This window comes from Rhinolophus ferrumequinum, chromosome 9, assembly GCF_004115265.2.
Source record: "Rhinolophus ferrumequinum isolate MPI-CBG mRhiFer1 chromosome 9, mRhiFer1_v1.p, whole genome shotgun sequence".
Taxonomy (NCBI): Eukaryota; Metazoa; Chordata; class Mammalia; order Chiroptera; family Rhinolophidae; genus Rhinolophus; species Rhinolophus ferrumequinum.
This window is the reverse complement of record NC_046292.1, coordinates 32,157,474-32,179,486: the sequence shown is the minus strand read 5'-3', so window position 1 is coordinate 32,179,486 and position 22,013 is coordinate 32,157,474. Positions and strand designations below refer to the sequence as shown.

General features: G+C 40.5%; 1 protein-coding gene across 2 annotated transcripts in view; it reads left to right on the top strand.

Moving 5' to 3' along the window:
* TESK2 (testis associated actin remodelling kinase 2) overlaps positions 1–22,013 on the top strand; it is a 117,581-nt gene that overhangs the window by 86,660 nt on the left and 8,908 nt on the right. Inside the window, exon 5 of one of the 2 annotated variants that reach the window (XM_033113365.1) lies at positions 17,844–17,990. The exons of the other annotated variant lie outside the window; for it this stretch is intronic. Coding sequence (XP_032969256.1) covers positions 17,844–17,990 — 147 coding nt within the window. The remainder of the gene's footprint in view (positions 1–17,843; positions 17,991–22,013) is intronic. 2 annotated transcript variants of the gene reach the window in all.

Below are 22,013 nucleotides of genomic sequence, written 5' to 3'. Positions count from 1 at the left end.
TCGGTTGCCCAAGGCTTCAAAGAGAGCCGGATGTGGGCCCATAATTGCCCTGGCAAGGTGAGCTAAGAATAGACCCTTTGTGGGTAGAATAGGGGTCCCAATTCTAGCCCTGGACAGAACTAACAGTTCCATTAGTTCTATTGTCTTACCTCAGGTGTTGCAGGGGAGAAGATGTCAGGCGGGTGAGGAGGTTAAACAGGAAAGACCCCGGACCAGTATCTCACAGGTGTTGAGGACAGGAAAGACTGGAAAGAGCGACAGTGGTGGAAGGGTTGATCTAAGGCACCCACTTGGGGCTGTCGGACTAGCGCGGGACCTGGGAGACCTTTGGGACCCACGTGAGTGTCGCCATGGCCGCGCCCCTTCAATTGTCATTCGGGATCTATGCTGCTAGTCGCACGCCAACGGTGTCTCCCTTCATTAGGAAAATAGCCAGGCGGCGGGCAGCCAACATTCCTGATGCAGATCCAGGGATCAGCCGCCTCTGGTCCCGGAAGACCGGTCCTCTGAGTCTTGTAGGTCGGCAGCTACGCTAGTCCTTTTAAATGGCTGACGGAGGCCTGATTTTTTGAGAGAGAGAGAGAGAATCTTAAAATGGAAGCCTGAAGCCCCGCAAGCAGCAGCAGAAACATGAAGTGTGTTTACCTCTCCTTATATCCTGTACGAGCCCCCAAATGATATAGGATTCTGGTGTCTGGTGCCCAGAGATCATGGTCTCACATACCCGAAGAATGAGAATGCAGACTCGGAAGGAGAGGTAGAGGAGAAAGTACAGCTCTCTTATGAGAGGGGGCTTCCCAGTTTTGGGTACCCCCTCTCGTAAGAGAGCTATACTTTTACTTTAATAAAACTCTTTGCTCCTCTACCTCTCCTTCCGAGTCCACGTTTTCATTCTTCGGGTACGTGAGACCGTGATCTCTGGGCACCAGACACCAGAATCCTATATCAACATGATGTGACTTATCTTTGAACAGTATCACCCTGGCTACTACTGTACAGTGAATTGGAATGAAAGGGAGGCCAGAGTGAAAGCAGGAAGACTAGTTAGGAGACTATTACAATAGAGTCTGCACAATAAATAAAGACTGCAAAAAAAGTGACAGATGAACAAAAGTAACTTGGACCAGAGTGGTAGCAGTGGAGCTGGTGGTTCTGGATCTATTTTGAAAATAGAGAAAACAGACTTGACTGATGCATTCGCTGTGGGGTGTAAGAAGATGAAAGAAGTCAAGGATAACTCTGAAGTTTTGGCCTGAACACCTGAAGGATTGAGTTGCTGTTAACGGAGATGGGGAAGACTATAGGAGCTACAAGATGGGAGATGATCAAGAGGTCAGTTTTGAACAGGTTGAGTTTGAAATATTTATTGGACATCAAGTGGAGATAACTTCATAGAGCATCAGCATTCCAGGGAGGACTGCATGCCAGGACTTGCCAAGCTTCCCTCCGTCCCCGTGTATTTTTATTTATCACACAATCCTACAACATAGGTGGTATTTTTCCTGTTTTACATGAGAAATCTGAGGGCTCAGAAAAAAATTAATTTAAGGTCTCTTAGCTAAGTAGTGGAGCTGGGATTTGCATCAAGTTCTGGCTGATTATAATCCTGTGTTTACTAGACTATAAGATTGGGGCTTGGCTATTTTGTTATTGCTGAGTCTTCAGTAACTGGCACATAAAGTCGTATGATAAATATTAATTGGGTGAATAGATAAATGGATGGATGAATGAATGAACACTGCTTCCCAACACTTGAGCTTCCAGCAGTTAAACTGTTAGTCACAAGACATCTATCTGCCTTTTCAAAGGTTGTATAAAAAAAAAAAAATGATATAAATGGAGCCACTTTAAAATGGAGCCGGAGCTGCCATCCCAGAGGAGCTGCCTTGCATGTCTCATGAGTCAAATCTTTGAAATGTTAAAACAGCAAAATAATCTTTGGACTGGGCCTAAAGCAACCTTGTGTCCTGACGAACCATTTGCAAAGATAACAAGAAAGTAGATGGTATGATAATCGGACTGATGGCTCCTGGACTGAAAATTAACATTGTTTAGAATATAACATCACTATATTAGCTTATGTGCACCAATAGAAATGCCTTCCTTCTATTGATGTAATTGTTCGCCTTCCCTTTCTCATAAATACCCTTGCCTTTGCCTCCTAATTGGACCATTATTGGGGCTTCTGCCTAAATCAGTGCTTTCCAAATAGGTATTCTTTTTTTGGATCTCAAATAAATGCTTGTTGCCTCTCACTTTGAAAGGCTTTTTATTTTTGGGTTATCAGTTGTTTTGACCATCCATTTAATGAATCTTTTCATAGTGTTGGTAGTGATAAGACTGCAGAAGGATTTAGAAAATGCTTTAGGGGATTTCTAGCTAATATTTCTCCTAATCCTCTCCATGATTGGTGAATCTAGAGTACCAGTTGAATTCATAGAGCTCTTTTTGAGTTTAAGCTAATCCTGTTTCTAATAGGAGTTTTGACAAGTGTATTTTTCTTAACTTGAAAAGTGGTATGATTCATAGGAATTGGGTCTGTGTTGGCTGTCGAGAGCTGTGTTTACTTTGGATTCCATAGCAAGTAGGACAATGAAAGGAGGGTGGTCTCTCCATATACCTCTCACACATTTCCTGCTACTCAAGGGCATTTCAACATTCCCATATCTGATAACATAATCAACTATCTGTTTCTGTGTTTACTTGCACTTTATGTTGATTTTTTTCTTGTTATCATGGTCACCATTGTTTACTTAGATAGTAAATTTTTAGATCAGTGATTTCCAAAATGAATCACAAGCATTTCTTTCCTTAACATGCTCATTTTAGCACATTTCACCTTCCTGTAGTAGTTGCTTGTACCTATTTCCTATTTAGCAAATTAATAAAGCACTTTGTGTCAAGAGAGTAATTAATAACTTACAGAAGTATTAGTATAGTGCTTAGCTTTTTTACAAATGATAGTTCTCTTTTCCTTCATCCCTAATCTCTCCCATTTTCTACTTCTTATCAATCACCATGTCCTATCCATTTTACCTTCTAACTATCTTGAATCTATTCATCTTTCTCCAGTTCCTTCTGTCATCATCATCTCTTCCCACAAACTTCTAACTAGTCTCCCTATCAGTCTTGTTCCTCACCTTAAATCCATATTGTTCATATTGCCAGCCAGAGTGATCCTTTTAAAATACACGTCTATTTTTTAAACCATCTTAGCTATTTTTAAGTGTAGTATAATAGTATTAAATGTGTTTATATTGTTGTGTAACAGGTCTCCAGATCTTTTTCATCTTGCAAAATTGAAACTCTGTACTTACTAAATAGCTCCCCATTTTCCCCTCCCTCCAGCCCCAGTGACCACTATTCTTTCTAATTCTATGGTTTTGCCTACTTTAGGTACCTCAGAAAAGTGGAATCATATAGCATTTGTCTTTTTGTGACTGGCTTATTTCACTTACCACTAATGTTCTAAAGGTTCATCCATGTTGTAACATGTGACAAGATTTTCTTTCTTTTTACCGCAGAATGATATTCCATTGTAAGTATATACCACACTCCACTTGTTCATTCATCTGTTAATGGACATTTGGGTAGCTTCCACCTTTTGGCTGTTGTGAATAATGCTGCTGTGAACATGGATGTGCAGATATCTCTTCGAGACCCTTCTTTCAATTCTTTTGGATATATACCCAGAAGTAGGGTTGCTGGATGATAGTTCTAGTTTCAATTTTTTGAAGAACCACGATACTGTTGTCTGTAATAGTTGTACCATTTTACAATCCCACTAATAATGCACAAGGGTTCCAATTTCTCCACATCCTTGTCAACACTTGTTGTTATCTGTGGTGTTTGTTTTTTTAAATTTTATTTATTTATAGTAGTCATCCTAATGAGTGTGAGGTGATAGCTCATTGTGGTTTTGATTTGCATTTCTCATTTTTTACCTAGACTGTCCTTTCCTATTGATACATGAGGGTTTATTTCTGGGCTTTCTATTCTATTCCATGGGTCTATTTGTCTTTATGCCAACACCACAGAGTTTAATACAAATCTAATTTTGTTTCTCCCTGCATAAAAACCCTTTTGTGGCTTCTTATTGCCCTCAGGGTAAAGTCTCAAAACATCTGGTCCTGCTGTTTATCTCTGCTCACTTCTTCTCTGACCTCTTTGCTCCTATCTCAACTGGGCACTATAGCTGTACTGAACCTCTTTCGGTTCCACAAATAGGACATGACCCTTTCATCTTTGGCCTCTACACCAGCTCTTCCCTCTGCCTAAAACCCAACCTCTCCATCTCCCGTTGGCTTAGCCTTTAGGACCCAGCTTAGATATCACTTTCTCTGTGAAGCTTATGGTCTCCCAAGATGAGTTAGGTAACATTCTTAAATGTTCCCATAATACAATAGTATGTATTATTGATTTTAATTCACTGTTTGCGTGTATATGTAGATTATAAATTTCTTCACTATTTTGTTTACATTTATATCCATTGGTTCCTAGCACAGTGCCCAACAAATGATAGCTGGTTATCATATTTATTGATTGAATAAATCAGTGGCATTTTGTGGCTCAAAACCTCCAGTGGTTTTCTTGTTGATTACAGTGTATAACTTTAGTTGTTTACCAGAATTGCTTAGGAGCTTTTTAGAAAATATAGATGCCAGGTCCTTACACGAGACCTATTGAATTAAAGTCTTGGGTGAGGCCCAGGCATCTGTAATATTTAAAAATAAGTTCAAAAAGCTCCATAGGTTATTCTGATGTATAGCTAGGGTTAAAACATGGAATTCAGAATAAACTCTTGTCTTGGCCTGATATCCTAGTCCTCTATGTTCTAGCATCATTCTGCTTTTTTTGCTCCTAGTTCTCTTCTTTAACAAGTACTCTATAATTCAGGCAAACTGTTTTTTTCTTCTTTTTTTTATGTTAGTTTCAGGTGTACAAAACAATGTAATAGTTAGACATTTCACCTCTCACAAAGTGATAACCCCCTTCCCCCAATCTATTGCCCCTCTGTCATCATGAATATCTATTACAATTCCATTGACTCTATTCCTTATGCTGTACTCCATATCCCATGACTATATATATATATATTAAATTATAGTTGACATACAATATTATTCAGCTTCAGCTTCAGATGTACAGTGCAGTGGTTAAGCATCTACACAGTCCATGAAGTTGTCTCCCTAATAAGACACGGGCCCATCTGACACCCTACAAAATCTTTACAACATTATTGATTATATTCCCTAAACTGTCTTTCGTATCCCCGTGGCAATATTTTAGTTACTAATTTATGCTAATCCCTTCCCCTTCTCCTTCATCCCTACCCCACCTCCCATCTAGCAACCATCAGTTTTTCCTCTATATCTCTGAGACTATTTCGTTTACTTTGCTCATTTATACATTCTTTGGATTCTACATATAAGTGAGATCGTATGGTATTTGTCTTTCTCCAATTGACTTATTTCACTTAGTGTAATGTTCTATAGGTCCATCCATATCGTTACAAATGGTAAGATTTCATTCTTCTTTATGGCTGAGTAATACTTCATTGTATAAATGTTCCACAGTTTCTTAATCCAGTCATCTACTGATTGGCATTTTGGTTGTTTCCAAGTCTTGGCTATTGTAAATAGCAGTAAACATAGGGGTGCGTATATTTTTTCGAATTAATGTCTTGGATTTTTCTGGATAGATAACTAAGAGTGGAATTGCTGGGTCATAAGGTAGTTCCGTTTCCAGTTTCTTGAGATACTTCCATACTGATTTCCATAGTGGCTGCACCAATCTGCAGTCCCACCAACAGTGCACCAGGGTTCCCTTTTCTCCACAGGCAAACTGGTTTTTATGTGTTTACTAAACATGATCTGTGTTTTCCTGCCTCCTTATTCATATTATATCTTCAGCCTGAGATATACTCTTTTCTTTATCCTATGGAAATCTTCCCTCACTTCAAGACTCGGCTCAAAGTTCACTTATTTCTCCATAAAACGTTTTCTGATTTTTTTTCTTTGCGACTGCTGTGCCCCACCCTGTCTTACTCGGTTAAAATGTTTCCCTACATTGACCTTCTTCTCTTAGATAATGTTTTTGTACCTCTCTTATTACATATTTTGCCATGTACTTAAGTTGTTTTTGCTTTAGTTTCCCGATACAAGTGTAAGCTCCAAGAGGAGAAGGCACCCAGGCTTCAGGGTCAAAAGGCTTGGGTGCAAATCCAGGCTCCCCCATTACTAGTTGAATAACCATAGGCGAATTATTTAAATTCTCTGGGCTTCATTTCCTTATTTATTAAAAAAGGATGACACGAGGGTGGCTGGTTGGCTTAGTTGGTTAGAGCGCAGCGCTCCTAACACCCAGGTTGCTGGTGCGATTCCCACATAGGCCGGTGAGCTGCGCCGTATACAACTAGATTGAAAACAACTACTTGGCTTGGAGCTGAGGTCCTGGAAAAACACATTGTTCCCCAATATTCCCCAATTAAATAAAAAAGAAGAAAGAAAAAGGATGACAAGAATGTCTCAGGATGCTGCAAGAATCAAATGAGGTTACTATGAAAGTGCTTTGTAAGTGCTGTGCTGCTGGTTATTATGTATGACAGCAAGGATAGTGTCTTACTCATCTGAATACTCCTAATCTTCCAGCAGTACCCTGTGTTTAGAAGGCACTTTATGGATATTGGCTGGATGATGTAAAAGGGGGGAAAGGGAAGCAAACATTTTATGCCATCTAAAAAGTGCAGTTGAGGAAAATTTTATATCACATTTTAGCACCTGTATGAATGGCTGGAGCTCTTGCCTCATGAATGGAATAATTTCTAAACGGCCTTTTGCGTTGTTCAATTGTAAGACCTCTTGCATAGTCATCCTTTGACTCTGTAACTAATTTGCTCAACAACTTGTTTTCTATCCAGCTAATCAGTTATGTATTTCTGGTACACTCAAAAGGAATAGAACTGAGCACTGAACTTTGGGAAATAAAACAACAGATGTGTTCCTTACCTGATAAGTCTTTAAGTCAACTAAGGTGTTTGGATGAAAAAAAATTTTTTGTTTTGTTTTAGCCAATGGTTTATTGTACTTAGCAGTATCAGGGACACTTTTCCTTTAAATGCCTTATTTTCTGATTATAAAATCATACATACTCATCAAAGAAATAGCTCGTATTTCTGGAATATTTACATGCACTTTCTATTTTCATCCTTATGACAACCCTGAGATATAGCCATTATTATTGCTATTTTATGTAAGAAGAAACTGAGAATTAGAGAGATTAAATAAACTCTCTTAAAAAAAAAAAGCTGTTCTCCCATTTTTTACCTACTTAACTCCTCAATTTTCAAGTCTTCGTTTAAATTTTTACTTAGTTGTAGTGGTTTTTCCTAATAACCTTCTCCCATCTAGATCGTGACTTGACTCATTCTCTTGGATAGCATTCTTTCCTTTTTCATTGTAGCACCTCTCATAACATATAATTCTTCATTTATTTGAATGTTTGTTTATTGTCTCTTCCATATGTCACTTCCATGAGGACTGGGACCATTTTCTGTTTTGTTTACCACCAGCAACAAATAGGTAGCAGGTCATTGAAAATGTAGCAGTTGGGTGAAGGAAATAGTCAGGCTTCTTCAGGCGCTGCCTTTCCATCAAGCCAGGGAAGCTAAAGACCAGATTCTTAGATGTCCAGAGGCTGGAGTGTTGGCTACGAGGGCACCAGTTCAGGATAGTTGTGTTTAGTGTGGTTCTTATTCTCTTCACTAACTTGTTTCTCTTGATAAAGCTAAAATATGAGTAGCTTTGGTCACTTGGAAAGGATGTTATAGAAGGAAAGTATGCAGTGGGGCTTAGAATGTCTTGCCTTTCAGGTCTATTCTATCATATTGTTATTCCATGCCTTTGGGCATTGTTTTCCCTATGAACATGTACCTTAGAAAATTTTTTTTCTCCATCCATGGCAAATGAAATAAGTAAGGGCAATGTAATGTATATATGTTGACACCAACTAATTTATCCTGTACATAAGGTCATGGAAACACTTTTCTGAGAATACCTAAAAGCCAAGGAGATATTCCTGATTAAAATTTTGAGAGCTAGAGGCTAGATTATGTGGGACCTAATAGGCCATGGTAAGGATTTTGAATTGTATTTTAAATACAGAAGGAAGCTATTAAAGGATTTTAAACAGGAGAGTAATATGATACATTTTGCATTTTAAAAATAGCCTTTGGCTGCTCTGTGGAGAATAGATTTTAGAGGGACAAAGTGGAAGCAAAGAGACCAGAAGCAGAAACTTATGTTAGAAATTATATAAGAGATGTGGGTAGCTTGAACTGGGGTGTTATCTGTGAAGATGTTTAAAGGCCTGTTTTGGAAATAGAAGCATAAGGCCTTGGTTGTGACTTTGATAAGAAGAGTGAGGAATCAGTTGATGCCCAGTTTCTAGGTAAGTGGTAGTGCTATTTCCTGAGATGTGAACAACTTGGAGCGTGCAGCTGGAATACTTTGCCTCCCTCAGCTGGGTTGCCTGGGAGGTTTTTTTGAACATAACACTGTAATCAGTATACAGATGCTCCTTCACTTACGATGGGGTCATGTCCCCATAAACCCATCATAAGTTGAAAACATTGTAAGTCGAAATGCATTTAGTACACCTAAACTACTGAACATCATAGTGTAGCCTAGCCTACCTTAAACAGAAATGCTGGCAACACAGTACACGGTAGAGTGTTGGTTGTTTACCCTCACGATCCCCTGGCTGAGTGGGAGCTGTGGATTGCTGCTGCGGCCCAGCAGCAGGAGAGAGTATCATACCACATATCATTAGCCTGGGAAAAGATCAAAACTCAAAATTTGCAGTCTAATTTCTACTGAATGCATAGTGCTTTTACACCATCATAAAATTGAAAACTCATTAAATCGAACCATTGTAAATCAGGGACCGTCTGTAGTCTCTTCACTATAGAAGAAACAGCAGACTCGATCTTTGAGCCTTTCAAGGATAGCACACTGTTGCATCCTTCCTTGGACAAGACCATAAGCTTGAAGGCTGAGTTAGCTGGTGATCACTGATTCATGGAGAGTGGAGAAGGGATCCCTATATATAGGTTAGGGACACATAATGGTTAGGGACACTTTACTTAATTCATTCAACAAGTATTTATTGGGGCCTAATCTGCCAGACACTGATCTAAACATGGCATTGAACCTGTTCTCAGTGAACTCATGCAATGAAGTTGTGTGTCAGGACCTTCTGAGTTTATTTGGAAAGGATTTCAGAATTCAGTGTTATGGTCATTCTCTGCTTCTAGTTACTCAGAAAAAAGTTTTACAATTTAGAATCCCTAAAACCCTTTTGAGAGACATTCTGCCCAGATCTGCTTCTTTGCTCTAACTGAGAGTTGGCCTTAGACCAGCATCAGCTGCTTCCCAAAGAGTCCCAGAGGCTGACAAATGAATGATAATTTTAAACAAGTTGGTAAAATAAATCTAGACTTACTTCACTCAAGATTAACCATCTGATTTTCCTCATTACTCTCTCATTAAGGAGGGTAAATCATCCTGATACTTGAGATGGTCTGAAACCAAGTTTAAAAAAAGGCTCTCCCTTTTTCCTTGAGGATATAGATACTTAATATGTACACCAGACCTCAAATCTGTTTTCTTTGCAGTAGAACCAGAACTGGCTAGTTCCTCTGTCCCCACCCCTTCCTTTGATGGCTCCAAGTAATCGTTGTGCATTTCTGTGAACTTAAGGGGGTTTACTTACCTATCTGACCCTTATCCTGACTGACTACTGGGCTGGGCAGTTGTCTTCCACATAGGAAACTGGAAACCTTTGAAACCTTTCCTCCCTTCCTATCCTACTGCCTAACATTTGCCATTACAAGATAACATTTGAGCTCGTCATTTGGCTCCTTTAACTTTTGCTTGACTTCTTCCTTATCCAGAGGCCAAACAGTGTTCTGATATAGGCAGAGGAGGTAGAAGAAATGATTGGTTCATTTGAGAACAGTTTCCTTCAATATAAATCATGTTAATTAGAAAGTTAACCTGTTTTGCTTTCCATTTTCATTTTGTCCATTGTCAGATCTGGTGGGCAGGCAAGGAGCTTTGTCTTCCTAAGGGATTGCTTTGAGCTCCATTCACTCTGAGCTCAAATCACTAGGTGAATGTCAGATATTCCTGTCTGGATCTGGACAGTGCAGGGTTGTTGTAGATGTGCGTGGGGTAGCAAGCCGGAGGGAAGAATGGTTTTAAACATGGCTCCAATAGCCATGTTGCTGGTAGAGTTATGGATTTGGGGGTAGGAAAGCAGACAGGATGGAGTGTCAGGAGCCCTGGCCTGATCTTAAATGATGTCTGAGACCATTGATCGCTATTATAGTAGAGCTTCATGGAACAAAGGGAACAGTTTTCTTATTATCTTAGTTTGTTTCTTTGAGAAGATTTGTTCTACAGATTTATCTTGTAACGTTTACTTTATTTAACAAATTAGATTTTAATTATGAGATGATGTTAGAGTTAAAAATCAATGGGGAAAACTTAATCATATTCTTTTGAATCTGTAGATAAGCAATCGTGTTGATGTTTATAGCAGCTTACATGCATAGAAAAACACTCGTACTACTTCAGGTACCTTAAACAAACGTATATTCTTTAAAGTGGTGAATAGGTTCATAGTGTCTATCTGTGGGAAATGTGAGGGAAGTAGGGGAGATATCTTTATAGCTTCCTCTGCTTGGCTTTTAGATACTGATAAAAGAAATATCTTCTATAATTTCCAAAAGGAGATCTCAGTCATATTTTTTTAAGTCCATGTGATTCTGACCACTTTAAGGAGTCTGCTGATAAGGGTGGTAAAGTGATTCTCCGAATTTCATATCACTGAGTGGCCAAACACACTGTTTTATATTTCACTTTATCCAATGCTACCATAGTACCTGCCGTACAGTGGGCATTATTAAATCTTTGTTTTACATGGTATTTATCAGAAAATTCCTCTAAAAACATATTTCTCTTTTTGATCTTAAATTGCATTAATGACTGAATTGGGAAGGTTTCTAATAAAAGAGGGAACTTAAAACCGGCCTCCATTTATTTAAATGTACTCTATCCTTTGTTTATTCAACAATTACTGTTCACTTTACTGGATGGATACTGGGCTTACAAAGCTGAGAAACACTTGGTCTCTGCCATCAAGATTATATATACTACAATGTGATAAAAATATACATACAGGAGGCTAAAGTGACACAAGATATGGGATGGGGTATCAGGAAATGCTTTCCAAAATAAGAGACTCGGGTTGGGTTTAGAAGGATGAATAAGAATTAGCAAAGCTATGAAGGGGAAGAAGAGTATTCTAGGAAGTAGATAGGCATATTTGAAAGCAGAGAGAATGAAACATTTAAATATTTTGAAACACATGTTGAATTCCCTTTCTCTTTGAGTGAGTTAATTACTACTGACTGTTTCAGTCCAGCAGGCCCTGGTGGACCTCCTGGAATGGAGGCTGAGCCATGGCAAACTTGGGCCTTGGCAGATATACGATGTACGCTTGCAGTGGCTGTGGAGCCTCGAGCTGAGAACAGGAGGCTCCTTTGGAGCACAAGCCTCCCACAGGGTGCTCTTGGGATGCCTGTCCTGGAATTACCCAGGGCACTAACAAAGCTTTCTTTTCTTCTTTAAACCAAGCCAGCAGGATGGGGTGTCTGCTAGCCTTTGTGTTTAGAGCCGACCAAGAAACATACAGTGGCCAACACAATGGCATTGTTGGGCTTCAGTGAAAAGTAGGTCGGGGCGCAGGCCCTCCTCTATAGAGGGCCCATCCAAAGAACAGAGGTTCAACGAGCCACTGATTTGGCTATTTGACATTGGTGCTGGTTTCTGACTCACTGACGACACATAAGATTACAGCATCTTTTCCCGCTGTTTCTCCGAGCACCTCAATTTGGAATCTCTGAGTTGCCTGTGAATTTTTTTCCTCAGTTCTCATATGTATCACTCAGTTGCTAAATATTTTAGATTCTACTTCTGCATATCCTAATTCTAGCCCACTTTTTCAAGCCTAAAATAGCACTCTAAAGCAGGCATTTGGCCATCTCTCATCTGGACTGTTGCAGTACCTTCCCTTCATTCCTTCTCCCCTACTTTATGCAGAAAAAAAAAAAGAATAACTACTAATCTCTGCAATTTATATTTGTGTTCCTTTTGCATAGAATGTCTTTGTTACTCCCAACCCTACATTTGGGTATCCATGAAAGGGAAATGAATCGTCAACAATGAGTGATTAGCCAGGCCTAGGTGGGGGAAGGATAATCCAGGTAAATGGATCAGCAGTGTGTACAAATGTGCAGGTAAGCCGGGAGTGAAACCTTTATAAGCAGGAGTGAAAGGCTTTGTATGCCATGCTAAAGATTGTGGGTTTTATCCTAAGTAGGGCATCATTGAATAATTTTAACGGGAGTGGCTTCAGGTTGGCATTTCAGAAGGATTATCTTGGCTGTATTATGTAAAATGGATTGGAATGAGGGCTAAGTGTGTTCAAGATGTAAGAAGGGAACCAGAAGACTAGTTAGAAAGCTACTGGAGTAACCCACAGAAAGAATGATGATAAGGTGTTGATAGGGGAGAATGAGTTGTGTACTCTGAGCTAAGCACTGTGCTGGACATACTTTGTATGCCTTATCTCTTTTAATTAGTCACTGCCTTTGATTAAACACAAAATTCTGTTGATTCTGCCTCTGAGATGTCTCTAGATATTAACCTCTTTTCCATTCTTGCTGCCATTATCTTACTCGGGGCTTTTTTACCTCCCACTTGGAAGATTCCAGAAGCTTCCTAACTATTCTCTAAGCCTCAATTCCTGATTTTTCCATACAGTTTTTATATTATTGTTAGAATGATATTTCTATGTAGCATGTCTAATCATGTTATTGTCCTATGTGGAAAAAAAAGCTCTTAGTTGATTATATGTCATCTCTCCTAGACTGTGAACTGAGGGCAGAGACTGGCCCCATTTACCTTTGTATTTTCACATAGTAGGTTTTCAGTGTTTGTGTAGGTGGATGGATCTTCTTCAGGACAACCCTGCTAATTAGGTGGCCAAAAACGATCTCTGTTAGTTGGACGGCAGCACATTTATCTGCTTTGGGTAAGCGCTCTAGCTCCTGGCCAGTTAGGTAGAGTTTTCAAAAAGGAATAATTCTTGCAGTTGATCTTTTCTTCAGAGCTTCTCTGAATGTAGGTTTGAACCACTTTTTAGAGATAAGGTACTGGTTGCAGATATCAGTACATTGATAATTCAAAGTAAAAAAAAAAAAGCAAAACTAACCATTTTGTCTTACCCTTCTTACTGGTTGTTTATGATCGGGTGAGGCTACTGTAGCTGACTAGAATCAGCAAGAATTGGCACAGGAGCCCTGGGGTGTAGTGCGTGGTAGGTATTGCCTCGTGCTGCTCCAGAATATTCTCTGTGTGGGCATGTTTATGTGTCTGTGCCTGAGTTGGAACCATCAGAGGCCACAGGGGATACATGGGAAGAACCGTATTCTCAGCCTAGACAACTTTTAACTATCTTTTAGGATCCAACTCAGATGTTACTTCCTCTCTGAAACTTTCTAAACTCCTCAGGCAGAGTCAGTTTCTACTTTTATACCCCAGGTATTTACCTCTGCTGAAGGGGTATTGGTATTATTTCCTTACGTGTATGTCTTTCACTGTACTTCTTTAAAATATAAACTGAGGGGCTCAGTTGGTTAGAGCGCGAGCTCTCAACAACAAGGTTGCTGGTTCAATTCCTGCATGGGATGGTGGGCTGCGTCCTCTGCAACTAAAGATTGAAAACGGTGACTGGGCTTGGAACTGAGCTGCGCCCTCCACTACTAGACTGAAGGACAATGACTGATGGGTCCTGGAAAAACACACTGTTCCCCAATATTCCCAAGGAAAAAAAAAATTAAAAAAAATAAATTTTTTTAAACTGAATGTTACTCATCTTTATATATCCACATTTACTATGTGCTAGGCTTTCTTCTAATCACTGGGGGCTATAATGTTAATGTAAACAGACAGGTTCTTACTCTCATATGGGTGTGTCAGAAAGGGGAGGAATGCTAAATAAGTGTTTGTAGAAATAACCTGAATTGATATTGCCAAGTGGAGAACTGAGTGTCCACTTCTCTGTCCCTTTGGTGACTTTTTAGGGTGACTTTTGGCATATGATTTCTTGCATATATAATATTGGTTAGTCATGAACATACATTTATTTATTGAGTGCCTTCTAGGAAAAGAATTTTTAATGAAGCCAAGCATCAAGCACAAGTGAAATGGCAGAAACTCTGTTATAAAATTTTATTAGATCATGAGGAGGAGAGGCAGGTTTTGGTATAGGTGAAGTTGGGGAATAGTCCCTAAGAGGTATCGAAGAACCTGTAACACATGTGAGTGGCTGATATTATAGTTTTCTGAACTTGAAAGTTTAAAAGAACAATAATAAGAAATGTAAAATGTAAAACTTCTCTCTAGTTTTAACGTGTAGCCAGTTTTAAAGTATAGCCAGTGCCTTAAGTTGTTTTTTAGGGCTGCCCGACGAAGTGGTCTGGAAGAAAATGAAAGCAAACAGCTGTTATCCTCAACTCTGAAAGCTGAGTGTGCTAGTGCAGTTATTGTTGCCTCTGCTTCTCGTAGAGGGAGCTGTTCAGAGGACACAGCAGCTGAGTCTGCACGGGGAGTTGTTTATGGGGAAGTGAACGTTCCAACTAATGGGCACACAGTGTGTGTAGCAACTTAGAAATTTTCCTTGTTGGCAGATCTCAAACTTCCTGTCCTCATAGATGCAAAAGATCTTGAGATATTGAGAAGTTGTGGTTTCTGAAGGCCCAGAAGTTTATCAGCCCTACCAAAGTATTCACCAAAGGCCAGCAAGAGAAATTGATTGTAACAAACTCCATTTGGTTTCCCTCTCTGGTCTTGGTTTGTGCTTTTCCCATCTTGCCTGGAAAATCCAGCCACTACTAGTCTGTGTGATTCCTTACTTTGTCTCACCTTTCTCCTCTGCTTTCCACCCTTGGGCTTGGTCTGTGGATTTCTCAGGCCTTCAGAGACATGGCTGAACAGAATAAACATGTGTTTCTCTGAACTAGAATCAAAAGTCTTGGCTTAGTCTGGCCTACAGACAGTGCATATACAGCCTTTTCATCATGGTCTTTTCTGCCTGGCCTTCAGTTGGGAAACTTGAGTGGCTCCAGAAGTCAGGCCTTCCATGTCACATTGTCACCATGCCAAGGGAAAGAACCACCTCTCAGACCTTTCTGACTCTCAGAACTAAAGAAATTTATCTGCATGATTAGGCATCAGCTTTGTTGCTCCCACGTAGCTTGGAGTTTGCAGGTTCAGTTTCTTTTTAGCAAATGAGCACCTCAAATGTGAACCATGAATAATTCAACTAGCGTAAAGAGACGAAGGCACTATGTTAATGCCGTCATTATATCTCATTTTGAGATTTCCAAAGATGGATTATCGAGCAGGATGAAGCCGATGGACAGGTTTCCCTTTTGAGAAGACAGGTGTATTTTTAGCCATTCTCTCTGCCTTGCCCAAGCTTATCTGCCTCATCCAAGGATCTGAAATGTAGCGTCGTGCTGCCCCCAGCTGGTTCTTTTCGGTGCTTATATTACCATGTCAGAAAATCTGATTGTCTGGCACTTCAATTTTTGTAAGCACTTTCATATATTTGTATTAGATTCTCATTATAACATTGTTATATAGATCAGGGATTATCATACCTATTTTATAGGTGAGAAAACTGAAGGATAGCCTTATTAGTTTATCTGTCCAAAGTTAAATGACTATTAAGAGGCAAAAATGGACTAAAATTCAGATCTCTTACCTCCTGTTACATTAGGTTCCCTAGTCTTTTGTAAATTCAATAATACGCCCCCTATAATAGGTATTAAAAGCTTAATTTTAGGCTTAGAGGAATTTGCCCCCTTTTCTTCCTTGGGGGGAGGAGGAGGGAGCTAATAATACATCATGTATGGTTTGAATAAATTCAGTAACATAATTGGCAAAAAGACTTTGAGCTCGTGTTCTACATAAGACTCTCTGACTCAGGTGCTGTGTCCTCTGACTCTCAAGTGTAGTAACGCAGTGCTAAAGAGCATGGACTCTGGAGCCAGACTGCCTGGGTTTGAACCCTGGCCCTGCTCCTTAATAGCTGGATAACTTGAGCAAATTTCTTAGCCTCTAAATGCCTTTGTAAAATGAAGATATTAGTATACTTACCTCATAGGCTTATATTTATATGCGGATTAAATGAGATAATTAATGTAAAGTTCTTAGAATAGTGCTTGGCACAAAGTAAGTACTATATAAATAAATATTACCTGTTGTTGTTTTTATTATCATCTCTATATAAATATGCTTATTTGCTCTTAAAAAAAAGCCCCGCAGCCCTTCACGGGTATGTAGAAATGATGAACAGCTAAATTTCTTGAAAAAGTGCATCTTCACATAGTTTCTCCATAGCTTTTATCCTACTCACTCCTCAGTCCACTTTGGTCTTACTCTGATCTTGACGATTTTACTGAAACTGCTCTGGCCATGGTTGCCAGTGTAGTTACACATTCAGGAGACACTTTTAATGCTCATCTTACTTGATCTGTAGTATTTGATACTTTGGGTCTTTTCCTCTTTGGAATGTTCTCCTTTGATTTCTGTGATGACACGCTTGCTTGATTCTGCTGCCTGCTCCTTTAAATGTTAGTTTCCCACCTTACAGGTTAGCCCCTGGGCAATGTCACTTGGCCTCAGTGACGACTTCCTCTCAATGTAATTGCCTCCAAAGCCTTTAGCCTTTGTTCTTGAACTTTAAACTGACTCTCCACCTTGGTTGCCCTACAAGCCTTTAAATTCAACACATCCTGGCTGAACTCGCTATGTTTTAACATTGCCTCTTCTTCAGAAACCTGCTTCTGTCTCTGTATTCTGGATATTTATAATGGCATCCAGGGACCGATCGCTTGGGATCAACCTATAGCTTTTCATTGCCCTCATGCCCCCCATCCAGGCAGCCATCAAGTGTTTGTTTGTTTTTAAACTCTGCCATCTAAACACATCTTGAATCTTGCTCTATTCCAGCGCCTCCACTATTGCCATAACTCAGGCACCCTTCTTTCACCAGGATTATTGTAATAATCTTCTAGCCTGTTTTGCCCTCTCCATATTCTCCACTCTAATCCATCTGTCATACCGTTGCTAAAGTAATCTGTTCTTTAAAAAGCAAACATGAACATTTTGCTCTTCTGCTTAAAAGGCTTTCTTTTGTTCCTTATAGGCAGAATAAAATAGCAAAGCATATCAGCCTCACCTGCCTCTGCTGTTCATGAACTATCGCTATATCGAGTAAATTAGTTTCCTATACGACCATGCATTTAACCTATATCTTTGCATATGCTGCTCCCTCTGTGTGGTCTGTCTTTCCTGCTCCCTCGGTTATCCTTTGACTCCTTATTTCCTCTATGCAGCTTTCTCTAACATGTTCAGATTGAGTAACTTTTTGCTCTGCACTGCCCAGTGCTGTTGTACACGTACACTGCTATATATTAGCGTTTACGACATGATATTGTTTGTCTATGTCCCGTAATAGATTGTGATCTCCTTAAAGAAAGGTATCTTTGTGTGTAGCACCTACCACTGTGCCCAGAAGCAGAATAAGCCCTCAGTAACTTAAAAAGAAATAAACAAACAAAAACATACATTCTCTATCTTGTTGGTGTTTATTCTGTAGTGGTTTCACAGCCCGACAAATGGTAGCTGGGTTTTCCTTCTGTTTTGCAGTATATCAACTCTGGAAACCTGGAACAGTTGCTAGACAGTAACCTGCATTTGCCCTGGACTGTGAGGGTGAAACTGGCCTATGACATAGCAGTGGGCCTCAGCTACCTTCACTTCAAAGGCATTTTCCATCGGGACCTCACATCTAAGGTACGAAGGCTTTACTTGCACAACTCTTTGAGACACTCTCTTCCATTACCGAGAAAGCTTTGTTAAGAAACCAGTCATTAATGAGATTCAGAATGATGGAGATCACTTATAGATTTAACATTTAATTATAGAGGATTTAACTTATTACTCTGTATAGCTAGTCCTTCAAAAGCCAATCTCAGCTCACAGTAGGTACCTTTAAGTGTTGAGCCAGGCAACATACATCTTGAAAACCTTCACTCTTGACTTCAGCCTCCTAGATACGGGTGTTGCAGGAGCAGATGGCATGAGGAGGGTTAAGAGTGTTTTTGCTCCATAGGAGTGACAGCAGTCCAGACAGTGTGGGAGCCTGTCTCTTAGTGTTCTCTCTCATGACCTCCAGGAAGTAGCTCTTCACTGAGAGCAGGAGTTCAGTGATTTTTAGTCACTTGAGTGCAGGTTTTGAGGGCCATAATGTACTGACCCATTTTCTGTCTGTGCGATTGAGTTTCTGCCATCCTGCCAGTTCCTCTCTGGCGTCAGCTGGTCTCTGTAGTATTCTCTTGCTGTCCAAATTGCTGTGTGACCAGGTTAGAAAAGAGTTGCTTTTAGAGGAAGCTGGCCATGCTACAGGGCAGACACCTCAGGGCCAAGTGGCCCAGGACACCACTGGGACAAGGCTTATATACATAATAGTGTTTGATCACTGATGTGAGAAGTATAAATCATCTAATACGACTTCAGTCCAAGAGCTGATTTAAGGTCTTCTAGGGAGGTACATGGGAGTTCTGTAATTGCTCACGAATAGCTGTCATTTCGTTCCCCACCCTCAACACATACACATACATGCACACACATACTCCTACACCCCTTCTGTCATGGATGAGGGGTAAGGGAGCCCGTTATAAGAAAACGTTTGCAAAGGAAACAAAAGCAGGCTGTGCATTCAGAGCCAATAAGGCCTAGAGCAGTCAATCTCTGGCTATCTGACCCTAGAATGGTTCTGGTGTTCCAAACAGTAGTACTGTCCCTGAGGGACCCTGGTCATTGGTTTATAAACTACTACACAGAAAATAGCTTTGGGAGGTGACCATAGGACCCCCTGGTTGTGGCAGGGCCATTTGTAGTCAACTGCACTGTTAGTGAAGGAGCCCTAAGACTGGCAAGTGGAATCTGGTGACAATCTGAGGCCTAGTTGTGAGGAGTCCTTCGTTTTCATCAGCAAGGACTAAATACTTGGACAGCTGGGACATGGAAGGTGGTATCTTTTCCCTCTATAAGCTTTTTCTCATACCTGGAATGTTATAGAAAGTCAGGACTAAGAAAACTGCACTTCCTCCAGGCAAATGGGTGGGGTTGTCTCAACTTAGACACTGCCTTAAGTTGATAGGCTGTTTTCGTCTTGGGCATGCAGCCAAAATCAAATTTTTGCTTCCTACTCAGAAAGCATCATGTCCTCCCAGGTGGAAGGAGATCATGACAAGTTATTTATCAGCCATACAGATATTCACCCCACACTTACATGAGTGTCTCCTGTGCCTGGCACCATGGATGAAGGAATATTAGAAAAGGACAATTTCTGACCTAGAGGTACTTAGAGTCCTGTTAGGAATTAATTGAAAAACAGCCTACAGCATTTCACAATTGAGTGTTCAGCCATAGACGATAGGTTTTCAGAGAAAAGAAATATCGCTAGGCTTTCTGGAGGAAAGCTTCCCCAGTGAGTGCCTAAGACCTCAGCATATTCTCTTCTGTGCTCCCACAGCACTTTATCTCATTGTGATAGCGTTTGAATGTGGTTTTGTCTGGGCTTGTCATGTTGTAAAAAATGACTGTAACCTTTTTGGACCCATAGGGTAAGACTATTATCCTTTGGTTTTCCTAACAGGGAGTAGGTATGCCCAGTGTCAGTGGCTTGAGATGAGAAACTAGGAACTTAGGAGAAAGAACTGTGTCTCTGGGCTGTGCTTTCTTGGGTCTAAACTTTAAGGAGGTACTGAAGATACTTGTACTTCCAGGTGGTGAGAACAAATGATTTTGCAAACTGGAGTACACTGTAGCCAATCTCAAACTGAAGAAAAACAAGTGAATTTTACAAGCCAGACCATCCAGTAGGAGAGACTGTCTGTGTTCGTTGCCCTTTTATCATCTCTGAGCTTTTGTCTGAATGTTTCAGCCTCACTGTAACTCTGTTGCAACGATTAGGGAGAAAGTTGCATGTCTACACCTAGGCCAGAGCAGCCCCATCCAGGAGACCTGTATGGTGGTGACAGTGACCATAAGAATGAGAAACCCCAAGGGAGAAATAAGGCTAAAGGGACAGAGGAGGGTTTTGAGGTTTCCAATTATCTCCTCATTGTCAACCTTGGGTCTGAGTTTGCTTTCTTGAAGGACAATAAAAGGCTTACGTATGCTTTAGTAGCGTTCACTTCATATTTGTTTGTACTATCGTGTTGTGTCTCACACCTCGCACAGAGCCTGTTCGAGAAGTGGCTTCCCGGTCCTCTTTCAGAGAATGCCCTTGATAGCACAGAGGCCAAAACATCTGCTCAAGAGCTGAGATTTTGAGTCCCAGACCCGGTTTTGTCCCACCCCTCCAAATGACTTCAGTATCCTTGGGACTCAGTGTTCCCAGTCCATGAAATAGCTTCTGTCCTTGACCTCATAGAAGCCATCAGGCTTGGGCTTCTCAGAGCAGAGCTCACAGGAGGGATTTAAAGGAGTGGGAACACATTCCATGTGCGATGCTGTTTTCCAAGTCATCCTGAGCCTGTGGCAGAGGCAAAAACGATCCCTACTTTCCTATCAGAGCACCTCCTGAAAAGAGTATTGCCTTTGCACGATTCACATGTCAGTGGTTACAGCAATACTGCTTTCAAGAGTGAAAAGTCTGTCAGATATAGCTGTTCAGTCTAATTTTGTAATGACTTCTAAGAAATTGAGGGGGGCCAGATGCCTCAGTTGGCTAAAGCAGGAGCTCTGAACAACAGGGTGGCCGGTTCGATTCCCACGTGGGCCAGTGAGCTGCACCCTCCACAAGTAGATTGAAGACAACGAGCTGCCACTGAGCTTCCAGAGTAGCAGCCAGATGGCTCAGTTGGTTAGAGCGTGAGCTCTCAACAACAAGGCTGCCGGTTCAATTCCCACATGGGATGGTGGGCTGCGCCCCCTGCAACTAAAAATTGAAAACGGTGACTGGACCAGGAGCTGAGCTGCGCCCTCCACAACTAGATTGAAGAACAACGACTTGGAGCTGATGGGCCCTGGAGAAACACACTGTTCCTCAATATTCCCCAATAAAATAAAAAAAAAAAAAACTTAAAAAGAAAAAAAAGAAATTGATTTGTGCAGTGGCAATGCTAATAGTTTACTTCGAAGGAAGTGTGGCTTTAAAAATATTCAGTTCATGAGCTCCATCATGAAGTGGCAATAACCACATACAGGCTTTTAGCTGTAGCTCTAGGAATAACTAGTATAGCTGTACATGAGACTTGTCTCTTAGGGGCAGCTGAGAGAGCAGTTTGTTTCTGCTTAATACCATTACTGCCCAGGATCAGGCAGGCACCACTGTGTTTGGTTACCCCTAGGAGTACGAGTTATGAATTATTCCATTTTTCTTAGTTGTTGGGGTGTGTGTGTGTGTGTGTACACGTACTCCATAGAAGCTACTCCGATGAATCCATCAGAGTGTAAAGCTTATCCAACTGTGGTCTTAGGCTATACCATACAACTAGGAACAGAAAATGCCAATTTTCAGAGACTGAAGAGAGCATGAATTAGGAACAAAGTCGAATACTGGAGCGATGTAGAGAGTGTTTTTTAGGGCACCCTGTAGGGTTTTTTTTTTTCTTTAATAGTTATTTTTTATAATGAGAATCATCAGTAGTTTTGGGGAACCATTTATACTATGTTATTAGAGGACATAGTATTGGGGACATAGAAGTTACTGGAACCCACTCTGTACCATCCATGGTCTTTTAGTCTACTTGGGGAGACAGGTATTACATAGAGCAGATTATTACACAAGAGCTACCGTTAAGATAT